Source organism: Pleurodeles waltl, chromosome 2_2 (genome assembly GCF_031143425.1).
Source record: "Pleurodeles waltl isolate 20211129_DDA chromosome 2_2, aPleWal1.hap1.20221129, whole genome shotgun sequence".
NCBI lineage: Eukaryota > Metazoa > Chordata > Amphibia > Caudata > Salamandridae > Pleurodeles > Pleurodeles waltl.
Genome location: NC_090439.1, coordinates 1,129,450,468 through 1,129,463,722, shown reverse-complemented (window position 1 = coordinate 1,129,463,722; position 13,255 = coordinate 1,129,450,468). Strand labels below are relative to the sequence as shown.

The window sequence follows — 13,255 nt, the reverse complement described above, 5'->3', positions numbered from 1 at the left end:
TATTTCTAGCGCTAAAAGCATTTCAACCCATAATAAGCCACAAACACATTCTTGTCAAAACAGACAACATGACAACAATGTATTACCTAAACAAACAAGGAGGGACACACTCAACACAGTTGTGTCTCCTGGCACAAAAAATATGGCATTGGGCGATTCACAACCACATTCGCCTAATAGCACAATTTATTCCTGGAATTCAAAACCAGTTAGCAGACAATCTCTCTCGGGATCACCAACAGATCCACGAATGGGAGATTCACCCCCAAATACTAAACAAATACTTCCAAAATTGGGGAACACCACAAATAGATCTATTTGCAACAAAGGAAAACGCAAAATGCCGAAACTTTGCATCCAGGTACCCACAAGATCAGTCTCAGGGCAATGCGTTATGGATGAGCTGGTCAGGGATTTTTGCTTACGCTTTTCCCCCTCTCCCACTCCTTCCATATCTAGTAAACAAATTGAGTCAAAACAAACTCAGACTCATACTAATAGCGCCAACATGGGCAAGACAACCTTGGTACACAACACTTCTAGACCTCTCTGTAGTGCCTCATGTCAAACTACCAAACAGACCAGATCTGTTAACACAACACAAACAACAGATCAGGCATCCAAATCCAGCATCACTGAATCTAGCAATTTGGCTCCTGAAGTCTTAGAATTTGGACACTTAGACCTTACACAGGAATGTATGGAGGTCATAAAACAAGCTAGAAAACCTACCACTAGAAATTGCTATGCAAATAAGTGGGAAAGATTTGTTTATTACTGCCATAATAATCAAATTCAACCCTTACACGCATCTGCAAAAAACATCCTAACATACTTACTACATTTGCAAAAGTCAAACCTAGCTTTCTCTTCCATAAAGATACATCTTTGCTTTGCACATTTTTCATGAATAATTTTTACTGCAAATGTTACAGTGATATTATCAATGATGTCATGAGTGATGTAATATCTGGGGTAATTAGCAGTGCATGGCAGGGGCACCAGTTATAGTTACCTTAGGGCACGAGTTATAGTTACTTGAAATAACTAACTATAACAGCTAAATTTCTATGGTTTGTGCCTGTAAATTCTGAACCTAACTATAACATCCCTGTAACCTTTGTTTTTTTTTTGTTTTTTTTTGTGAATTTCGAAGGTTTTTTTTTTATTCTATGTCAGGACCGGAGGCTCAGATCATGCTTTACTCTTACTTTATTTTCCACTTAGCAGCCTTAAGTAAAAAAAAAAAAACATTAAGATTTCAAAGACTACAAATTCCCATAAGTCTTTGCTGCAACCAAACAACCTTAGATATACAGTCCCATAAGTACAGCCACCCAGGACTGCACTTCCTCTTTTTTTGCTGCTCAGCATCCAGATAAGTGGCTTTCATATTTGTTTTTTGCTAGGGGGGGATTTGTTCACTGTTTTTTTCCCTTTACAGTTATTGGGGTGTTGTGACTCACTGGTTTTGTGCTTATAATAACTTGTTCATTGTGTGACTGGGTGCCATGCGCTCTTCCCTCATGCGATCAGGGGTCATTGACCTCGGGGTGGCCTTGGCACTTGGAGTGTTTCTTCCCCTGCCGGCAGTTGTCCCTTGAGACTGCTGGTGAGTTCTCGGCCGCGCGTCAGCCCAGTAAATCAGATATCCCCTTCCTTCGGTGGCGTTCTTCTGGATCCAGATAAGTGGTTCTCCGCAGAGCATGTTACACCTACCTGGGTCTATTTAGAGGGCAGCAGTTCCTTTTTTGAATAAGCCTTGGCAACTCCAAAGTTTACTGCTAACAAGCATTGGCTACTGTAATTTCAGTGCAATTGCTAATAAGCACTGACTACTGTAATTCTTGGCGCCTTGATTTAATTTCTACCAGCGAGTTTCTTTTTACCCACTCTGTGTTGTAGCACATTTAACTATGACCAGTCAGCCTAATGAAAATTGGGAGTCTGTGGAGGAGACTCATACCCTCCTAGCTATTGATGAGGAGTTGGCAGATGTGATTGATGCATCCTTGGAGTGGGTGGTTGCTAAAGTGTTACAACCCCTGAGTCAGCAACTTCTGGAGCTGGCTGTCCAAAGTCCCTTTACACCGCCAGCCGGAGGCCTCTGCTTCCTGTCAATGCGCAGGTGCCATCACGAAATAAAATGACGGACGGAGTGGCAAAACTTTTCAACCATTCACCCCCAGTCTCAGATCTGGGTTCAATCCATCAATTCTTTTGCTCACCATGCCGTCCCAGTTTGTACCCAGTTTGCACCCAGCCATATGCAAATCAGTCTTGACCCTGCTCCCAATGGGAACAGTCCAGCCCGAACTGCCAGGCCAGGTCCTCCCTGGACCGGAAACAAGCATCCTGGGACCGGTTTCAGGGTATTATCCTTCATCAGCCAGGCTAGCTTGAATCCAATGGCACAGTGAACAAGGGACTCGCGTCTGGGCATACCCTAGCCACTTAGGGCGCACAAGGCAACATCACAAAATAAAATGATGGACGGAGTGCCAAAACCATTCAACCACTCACCCCCAGTCACAGATCTGGGTTTAATCCATCAATTCTTTTGCTCACCATGCCATCCCAGTTTGGACCCAGCCAAATGCAAATCAGTCTTGATCCTGCTCCCCATGGGAACAGTCCAGCCCGAACTGCCAGGTCCTCCCTGGACCGGAAACAAGCATCCTGGGACCGGTTTCAGGGTATTACCCTTCATCAGCCAGGCTACCTTGAATCCAATGGCACAGTGAACAAGGGACCCACCTCTACCATGGTCGGATGACTGTAGCCTGTCCCTGCCACCTCCACCCTGCCTGTCCGACTTCTCTGCCTCATCCCCATTTTGCTGCAACTCCCTTCTGCCCTCCATGCTCTGTCGTACTGCACCTGCTCCTCCTGCCTAACCTGCATGGTCTGTTGTGAAGTCGCTTCCCCTGCCGTCTCTTGTCTGTGTCCACTACCGAACCATCTCTTCTGTCCTCAATTGTCCTATGTGCATGCCCTATCCCCCTCCTTCTTGCACACCATGAACATTGTGCTGCCACTAACCATCCCGCTTGCCATGCATAGCCTTCTGTGCTGCCATAAACCCTCCTACTTGGTCAGCTTGCTGCCCCTGATACCCTTCCATCTTTCCTCTCTTGTCTATGTGTATGACATTAGCATCTCATGCCCTCCATGGTGCTTTGAGCTTCCAGTGCCCATCCCGCCTGCCCTCCATGGTCAGCTTGCTGCTCCAGCCCTGATCTCTGGCCCTCTGCCCTTTGTTTTCCAGCCCCCATCCCTCCCTCCTGCCTTGTCTGGTCCATTGTCATTCCACTGGCCCCTCCCTCCTGCCCTTAGTGGTCCGTTATGCTGCAACTATCATTCCTGTGTGTCTGATATGGTCAGCTTGCTGTCCTTGCCTCCTTCCTCTCAGCTCTCTATTGCCCATGTGTATGGTCCTGTCCCCTCCATATTGCTTGCCATGGTCCATTGTGCTGTACTGCTGTCCCGCTTCCCCCGTGTGGTGTATTGTGCTGCTGCAACCCTGACGGTCAGTTTTGTGCCCCTGTCGGACTTCCGTTGCCCTCTGTTATCCGAGTCCTCCTACCCTCAGCGATCTAATGTACCATACTTGCCAACATTTTGAACTTGGTTAGAGGGAGATTTTGATTTTAAAAAAAACTGGGGAATTGATTTTCCCTGTTGACATTGAAAAGGAGGAAATTTTAGGCAGGAGACAGATAAACTCAATCCCTTTTGGGCTTAAAAACATTGTGAGTCTCCTGCCTGAATCAAGTCTGTTGGCATGTATGGTTGTATTGCCACTCCCTCTTCCTTCAGTCGTCAATGGTCTGTAATATTGCCCCTGGTCTCTGTTGGCTGTCCTGCATGGTTGGTTTGTAGCACCAGCCCTCATTGGTCTATTGTGTTTCCACTGCCCCTCCCGCCTGCCCAGCGTGGTCAACATGTAGCTTCGGCACACTTCTCCGTGCCCCTGACATCTGCCTCGCCACAGATTCTATTAAACAACTGGCTTGCTAACATTCTATATTTATTTAAAAAGTGCAGCACGCCTGATGTCTTCTTGATGTAATCAAAACTAAAATACCTACAGCATTTCCTTTAGAAATTATAACAATGAGAGGGTCTTATTTCCATAGAAATTATGGCTAGTGTACTAAAAAACTAAAATGAGGACATATTTTCTGAGTTTTGAATAGCGACAAAGCGCTTTTAATTTTTTTGCTATTTTTATGTACCAAAATGAATGTATCCTTGTGTGATGTAACTGATGCTCATGTAAAATACTCCAATACCTTCAGATCACGTCTGCACTATATAAAAATGCAGAAAAGCAACCCCTGTTATTGGGCTATACTGGTTCTACATTTGGGTGATGTGCTACATTTGGGCTCTTTTTTCTCTGGTGACTATCTTGGGAGACTTCTTTGTTATAAAGCTCCCTGATTTCTTTATTTGCTGCTGTATCCTCAGTAAAAATGCTTTCAGTTTTCCATTTCGATTCCATCAAGATGATGTTCAAATGTGCCACATTTTTTGCATCAATTCAGAATGTTAGCACTCTAGTTGCTCATTAGAATACTGTAGTAAACTGCTGATCACTAGGGAGTTATTTGGCAGCCTGCTTCTGGTGTTGAAAGGGCATGTGTCAGTCTACATGCCAGAATGTTTTAATGAAATAGGCGAGGAAGCTATTTGAGAACTCAGGTAAAACATCCTAATTTTTCTTTCTACAGCACTAACAATAATTTATATGACAAAATGAAACCCCTGATTTTGTTCCTTTCTAAATTAAATGGTTTAAGTTTTACCAGTTTGATTCAGTCAAGATGGTTAATGTTAGAAGTGCCAGAGAACAAAAGCAGACTTTAGAAAGAACTGTTCAGACTTATGCAAGGTACATTTCTAAGGCATCCCTCTGTTTTAAATCAGAAAGAGCTGACGTTAATCCCCACAATAGGATAGTGGGTGGCAAAAACAAAGTAATTAAGAAATGAAGAAATTCTGTATGCTCTTAGCTGCAGGGGACCAGGAAATTTGATTAATTGTGGGGCACTCCACTCCACTCAATGGCTCTCTACTCCATTGAACTCTACTTCACTCTACAACACTAAGGGTCTACCCCACTCTGCTCCACTCTGTGCCACTCTACAACACTACTCCACTCCACAATGCTCTACGCAACTCCCTCTATGCCACATCATGCCACTTTACTCCACTCCATTCTGTGACACACTACTCCACTCTACTTCACTTCACTACTTCACACCACTCCAGTACTCCACTCTATGCCACTCCACGCCACTCTAATGCACTCTGCTCTGACACTCTAAGCCACTCCACAACACTGTTCACCACTGTACGTTACTCTATATCATTCCACTCTACTACACTACTTCACTCTGTGCCACTCCACTCTACAACAGTCTACTCCGTCTACATCACTCTACTCCACAGCACTCTACTCCACTCTATGTGACACCCGCTATGCCACTCCACTCTATGACACTGTACTCCTCTCTGACACTGTGCATAACTCTGCTCTACATCACTACGCCTTCCACTCTTTGGCACTTTACTTTCTCCATGACACTCCACAGCACTATGCCACTCAACTCTACTTTACACCACTCGACACCTCAATACGGCACTCTATAAAACCCCACTATACTCCATGATACTTTACTTTACTACACTCCACGCCACTCTCATTTACGCCCCTTTCAGCCATGTTGAACAGCTGTCAAGCTATTGTACAACATGGCTAAATCATATTGGCAAAGCCAATAGCTCTTGCATAGATGTGAACTATTGACTTTGCCAATGTTTGTTTGAATGTTTGTAGTGCACCTCAAGCATAATGATTTATTTTGAAATGAATTTCTTGGAAGGATGCCCTTGCTGGTGAACATTCTTTTGCATAAGTGACATGCTTAACCCATATTTACTACAACACAAAATATTAATATCATCAGAATTATGGATATACAAATCATAAATTCACTGCAAAGCCTGACTCCTCTACCCTACACATTCTGGGGGTGTAAGGTTGTGTCCTTGTTTACTTACCTTTTTTCTCTCTCTTCTTGCTCTCTGCATAGGACACATTCCGTCTGCAGACGCCTGGAGGAGGTGGATTTGGAAAAAGCGATGGGTCTAATGAAAGCAGGGAGCCCGCAACTGCACAGACGCAGTCAGAAAGGCCCTTCGCAGAGAGGGGCAGTGTCTTTGACTATCGGATGGCCCAGGAAACTGTCTGATGGGGCCAAGAGGCAGTCCATATGGACCGTTTACAAGCAGAAACTACTCCGAGGCGGTCCATATGAACCAATCACAAGCTGAAAGTACTCCGAAGCAGTCCATATGAACCAATCACAAACTGAAACTACTCTGCGACTGTCCATATGAACCAATCACAAGCTGAAACTACTCTGAGGCAATCCATATGAACCAATCACAAACTGAAACTACTCTGCGACTGTCCATATGAACCAATCACAAGCTGAAACTACTCCACGTCTCCTAACCTAAAGTTTCAGGATCTCTGATCCCTTAGGATCTGTTGTCGCATTGGGGACCATAAGACACACTTGAAAGGAATCTGCTGAGAGTCACAGCAAACCTGCAAAGCTGGAGAGTCTTCTTAAAGAATCACACTCAGAAGGTGGGATATTCCTAACTTACGAACTACTGCATTGAAGTGCTCTTACCTGCTTTTCCATGACTTCTGCCTTATTCCCTCCTGCTCCTTAAACCCTCTTCGCCGATCCACATGCCGTTCCCATCATTACCCTACCTTCGAAGACTTCCAGTGAAAATAAATTATTTTGCTGGAGCTGAATATTATTTGGATGAAAAACATTTACATTCACTGTGGGCTTCGAACAAGGCTCCAGAATCTTGCTTGCTATTCCAGGTGTGGCAAAAAGGGTGGGTTTTTTTGTTTTTATTTTACAAATAATAATGCTGTGTCCCATTTGAAAATGTGTGGTATTAGGTTAAGTGCTTTTTTCCATCCACTTGTTCATGTAACACTCCAACGCAAACGACTTGGTGTGCCAAGGACAACTTTTGATTAAACGTAAACGGCAAAAATGAATGGGGATTTTTTTGCTTGTTTTGTGTGTGATTATATTCTGCTGTGCCAAAGAGATTTGTTATAACTTCTCCTGACTACATCCTTTGGCAGTGCCATATCAATAGTTAGAAAGGCCAGGGACATGCTACTCCAAATGGTGGTAATTACCTCCAGGTACTGGAGAAGTCTCCACAGAACTGTAAGAAGTAAACATAGCAGAGAGTTGCAGAGATATCACACAAGTACATTTTTCAAATCCATTTTCTCTAATATCAAAGGTTTAGTAAAGTTTCTAATGGGGGTTAAAAAAAACAATCCAGAACTTTATGGCCTAAGAGAGTCCTTCACATCATGATTCCCCTGCAGCTACAAAGGCAATTATGTGTGCAACAGAAAATCATGTGCCCGGTGGACACATTGGGTGTGTAGAAGACTAATGGATCTATGATATATTCTGCTCCAGCGGAAAAATACTCCTGCACCTAATGAAATGGCGTTAGTTTTAACTACTGTGCCAGGGACTGCAAGGTTTATCATAGTTTCTGTGCCACTTAGTATTCCGTATGACTGTCTGTGGGCAGAAAATTGAAATCTATCAGAATTGCTGTTCTCCCTTCTCATCTTTTCTCCCATATGGCTGCCCACCCCATTCCAGATTTTGGGGCATATAGCCTATGCAGACTACTATGAATGTTTAGGGTGGGCACCAAGACTGTGAGTAAAATGTTATCACATCATCTTTCTGCATTATGACCGGAGCTGATGGTATAAGTCCAGATGGGAATTATGTCAAGTGTCAGTAGAGAGATACATTCACTGAGAGTGGAACCCAACGAATGCCTATTAGTGAGTTTAAACGCTGAAAGGGCATTTGATTTAGTAGACTGGCCCTTCACGGGGAAGCTTTCAAGGGAAATAGGTTTGAGCTTTTAATTTAGGGTGTGCGAAATTTGTGTAATTTGCTTTTGTGTAATTATGTGAAATATTGGCAAAAATTGTACATTACATTTAATTATGCAAAAGGTCAAACTTGCAGGTGGCGCTGCATTTTAGCACGAAGTGCAACTGATGACTTTCTCACTAAAAAAACAAATGCAAAAAACAAACAAAAGCACCCTGAACAACAGCTGGTCGCGCTCTACTGTTCACACTGTTCTGATGCCTTTGGTGTAAATTTGAATCCACAACAGAATGAAATTATGTGATGTGGTTTAATAGCATAATTTGGGGATTTAACAATAGTAATGCAAACTTATCAAAATGACGCTAAATACACTAGCTTAATGAACATTTCAGCTGGGCCTACTTTTAATTGGAGATTATTGAGTCATTGTACACAGATCACAGAGCTCTAATTAGTAGGGGTTGCTGAGATTTCGCCGCAGGAGAAACACTGATGCACATCTAGGCCCAGGTGTTTTCCCTAAGGGGATTTCACCATTTTATATTCCTTCTCGCTGTCCCTGGATACTGTTTTTTTCTGCTTTTCAGTTTCCTGTGACATAGTAGGCATTTTGACCCCAGCAGACTTAGACCCAGATGTGAATGTAGTTTTCGGCAGTTCCTCTTGTTTTGTTCTTGTGTCCCGGCACTTCTGTGTTTCGTTAAAGATCGAGGCGGAAGGCCACCGCCCCTTAGCCCTGCTTCTTTTTTAGGTCTCTTATAGATAGCACATGCGCTGTCTCTTCGAGACATGCTGTTCACTATCAGTGGGCTTGGAGGCCGCCCATTACTTACCATTGGTTGGCAGCACTGTCACTCACAATTGCTTGCATCTTGCTGGTCTGCGCTGCAGTCGCCACTTCCTCTTCATGTGTCTGGCCTTCCCCTGGAGGGTGGCCCAAGTGCTTGTGTCCTTCCACTGCTTGCAATTCTGGGAGCTATTTTTTTCTTTTTGCTTGACTCTGTTGTTGATGGCTCTGCTCTGCATTTCTCCTCTGTCTGTCTGCTCCTTCCCACCCTGCCCTACTCCTGTTGGCGGGCAGGTTTTGACTTCATTCACCTTAGAAGGAACGCTGTGCAGGTTGGCTGGGTGATTTACTGGCAGTCGTGATAAGGCGAGCAATGACCACCTGTTGCCGCAAGAATTTGGGCCTTTGTTGCAGTACTCGTTTACTCAGGCCTCAAAGCGTCTATGTACTTTACTGTTTATAATTGTAAAATTAGGGTTACTACATGCACAGATTTAGTTCATTACGGGTGACTTCTTTACAGGAATGAAGGCCTCACAACATTCTTTCTAACAAGAAGAGCACAAGTCCACTTCCCTGGCGCTAACTCCACGTGAACCCTTCGTCCAGCCCCTAAAGAGATCATCTCCAGAGGCGGTGTAAGCAGGGCAAAGTGGGCTCTGGCCCAGGGCCCCAGCCTTTCAGGGAGGCTCCTGATAGGGCCAGCTCTTGGATGAATAATTATTAAACAGCTCTGCTAAAAATACCGTTTTCCTTGAATTTATTTTTAATGTGGGTGATGTTTGGGAGTCTATTTCAGACATTTTACAGAAAATTGTTGTTTATGTCTCATGCAGGAGCCATAAGAAAGTTTTTTAGTCTTGATTTCACACACGAGAAATTGGAGGGAGTCAATATTAGTGAGCTGCTGCTGTGTTACCATATTGAAAACATACATCACTGCTCTGAATATTAGATGTAAACACTGAGAATTCGGACAAGCGCGCCTGCGCACTGTCAGTGACCTGGCCAAAGAGGGCATGAAACAGCTGAACTGAAAATACATTTGGCATATGGCCTCCAAAATCCCTAAGATGTCCAGACATCCTCGTCTTTTTTTAAAAGAGAAACTGCTCCGGCCCTACATATGCCTGATCAAAGCCTGACTCTTGCAACCTTTCCTGTTCTAAGCACTTCTCCAATACCTGCGAGCGCTGTAACAGTCTGTTCGCCCATGCTCAGACACAAAGGGGCATATTTACAAGCCCCATTGCCTCACTTTTGCACCACGCAGCATGGTGTTCCATGGTGCGAAAGTGGCACAAGCCCTAACTCAGAGTTATGAAGCCACGTAAAGCCACATTGCGTGGCTTTGAAAGGCCTCATAAATCTTGAGCAACGCAATGCAGCGCAAAACCCTGCAACACCTTACTCTGCGCAAGGGAGGCGTTCCATGGGCATTGGGGTGGGTGTTCCCACAAAACACCCATGGAGTTTGGCGCTGCCCCAGATTTACAAGGACTTGTAAACATAAGAATGGGTCAAAATCTTACACCTCCCCAGGGCAGGTGTAACAAGGGGAAATATCTTGCTAAAGGGCGCTACGCAGGAGGAGAGGACCTGTGTTGCAGGGATGATAGCTTTTGTGCAGGAAGGGGCAACTTTATGTACAAAAACAATCACTGGAGGCGTTTTCCTTTTTCTATGTGTGCTGCAGAATACAAAATAGAAAACACAAGGAGAAATAAAGGTATTTCTCCTTGGTGAGTCGTAGGCTTTTGACGTATTCTCAGGTTTACAAAACCTTGTAAATTTGGGAATGTCAAATGCCTTGGGTGTTACGTAGGAACACCCACCGTATCACCCATGGCACGCCTCCGTCGCAGGGTGAGGCAACACATCGACTTGCGCTGCATTGCCTCAGTCCATATTTAGACTGAAACTAAAATCCAACATGTTTTTTATGTGTCTAATTTTGCACTAAAGGTTTTATTTTTATTCTTCATGTTTGCAAACATGCTCGCTCTTTCTTATGAAAGAGCTACACACCAGAGTTTTAAGTGTTTTTTTGGGAAAGGTGATGGTGTCACCATATATTATGTGGGCTAAAGAACCCCCTGGAGTACATGATAAGGATACTGCACATCACCTCAGAGTTCCATAACCTTATGAAGGAACTTGGCCTTCTTCTTTACTATCAGTGGTTCCCAATCTTTTGACTTCTGAGGACCCCCACTGAATACTACTGGAAGCCGGGACCCCCAACCAATTTATATGATTTACATTTCAAATATTAAAACAGTAATTCGCAAAAAATAAATAAGTACACTGTAGGAAAGTACCATCTTGCCTGGCATGTTATCCCCATATTTCACTGTATATATGTTGTTTTAGTTGTATGTGTCACTGGGACCCTGCCAGGTAGGGCCCCAGTGCTCATAAGTGTGCCCTGTATGTGTTCCCTGTGTGATGACTAACTGTCTCACTGAGGCTCTGCTAACCAGAACCTCAGTGGTTATGCTCTCTCTGCTTTCTAAATTGTCACTAACAGGCTAGTGACCAATTTCACCCATTCACATTGGCATACTGGAACACCCTTATAATTCCCTAGTATATGGTACTAAGGTACCCAGGGTATTGGGGTTCCAGGAGATCCCTATGGCTGCAGCATTTCTTTTGCCACCCATAGGGAGCTCTGACAATTCTTACACAGGCCTGCCACTGCAGCCTGAGTGAAATAATGCCCACATTATTTCACAGCCATTTTACACTGCACATAAGTAACTTATAAGTCACCTATATGTCTAACCTTCACCTGGTGAAGGTTGGGTGCTAAGTTACTTAGTGTTGGGGCACCCTGGCACTAGCCAAGGTGCCCCCACATCGTTCAGGGCAAATTCCCCGGACTTTGTGAGTGCGGGGACACCATTACACGCGTGCACTATACATAGGTCACTACCTATGTATAGCGTCACAAAGGTAACTCCGAACATGGCCATGTAACATGTCTAAGATCATGGAATTGTCACCCCAATGCCACCAATGCCATTCTGGCATTGGGGTGACAATTCCATGATCCCCTGAGTCTCTAGCACAGACCCGGGTACTGCCAAACTGCCTTTCCCGGGGTTTCACTGCAGCTGCTGCCAACCCCTCAGACAGGTTTCTGCCCTCCTGGGGTCCAGCCAGGCCTGGCCCAGGAAGGCAGAACAAAGGACTCCCTCAGAGAGAGGGTGTTACACCCTCTCCCTTTGGAAAAAGGTGTCAGGGCGTGGGAGGAGTAGCCTCCCCCAGCCTCTGGAAATGCTTTGATGGGCACAGATGGTGCCCATCTCTGCATAAGCCAGTCTACACCGGTTCAGGGATCCCCCAGCCCTGCTCTGGCGCAAAACTGGACAAAGGAAAGGGGAGTGACCACTCCCCTGACCTGCACCTCCCAGGGGAGGTGCCCAGAGCTCCTCCAGTGTGCTCCAGACCTCTGCCATCTTGGAAACAGAGGTGCTGCTGGCACACTGGACTGCTCTGAGTGGCCAGTCCCAGCAGGTGACGTCAGAGACTCCTTCTGATAGGCTCTTACCTGTGTTACTAGCCTATCCTCCTTCCTAGGTAGCCAAACCTCCTTTTCTGGCTATTTAGGGTCTCTGCTTTGGGGAATTCTTTAGATACCGAATGCAAGAGCTCATCAGAGTTTCTCTGCATCTCTCTCTTCACCTTCTGCCAAAGGATCGACCGCTGACTGCTCTGGACGCCTGCAAAACCGCAACAAAGTAGCTAAGACGACTACTGCAACCTTGTATCGCTGATCCTGCCGCTTTCTCGCCTGTTTCCTGGTGGTGCATGCTCTGGGGGTATGCCCAGACGTGGGTCCCGGGCTCACTGTGCCACTGGATTCAAGCTAGCCTGGCTGATGAGGGGTGAAACCCCAAAACCGGTCCCAGGATGCTTGTTTCCGGTCCAGGGAGAACCTGGCCTGGCAGTTCGGGCTGGACTGTTCCCATGAGGAACAGGGTCAAGACTGATTTGCATATGGCTGGGTTCAAACTGGGGTGGCATGGTGAGCAAAATAATGGATGGATTAAACCCAGATCTGTGACTGGGGGTGAATGTTTGATTGGTTCCGCATTCCGTCCATCCAGTAACGCTATCCCACAGCGTTTGTGTTTTGCTTTGCTTTTGCTGCCCTAAGTGCGCCGGGTATGCCCAGACGTGGGTCCCGGGCTTACTGTGCCACTGGATTCAAGCTAGCCTGGCTGATGAGGGGTGAAACCCCGAAACCGGTCCCAGGATGCTTGTTTCCGGTCCAGGGAGAACCTGGCCTGGCAGTTCGGGCTGGACTGGTCCCATGAGGAACAGGGTCAAGACTGATTTGCATATGGCTGGGTTCAAACTGGGGTGGCATGGTGAGCAAAATAATGGATGGATTAAACCCAGATCTGTGACTGGGGGTGAATGTTTGATTGGTTCCGCATTCCGTCCATCCAGTAACGCTATCCCACAACGTTTGTGT

General features: G+C 45.4%; 1 protein-coding gene across 1 annotated transcript in view; it reads left to right on the top strand.

The window, feature by feature from the left end:
* OPLAH (5-oxoprolinase, ATP-hydrolysing) overlaps window positions 1-7,099 on the top strand; it is a 210,632-nt gene extending 203,533 nt beyond the window's left edge. The window contains exon 27 of the mRNA XM_069221004.1: window positions 6,102-7,099. Within this exon, the coding sequence (XP_069077105.1) occupies window positions 6,102-6,260 (159 nt within the window). The 3' untranslated portion in view covers window positions 6,261-7,099. The remainder of the gene's footprint in view (window positions 1-6,101) is intronic.
* Window positions 7,100-13,255: the final 6,156 nt, after the last annotated feature.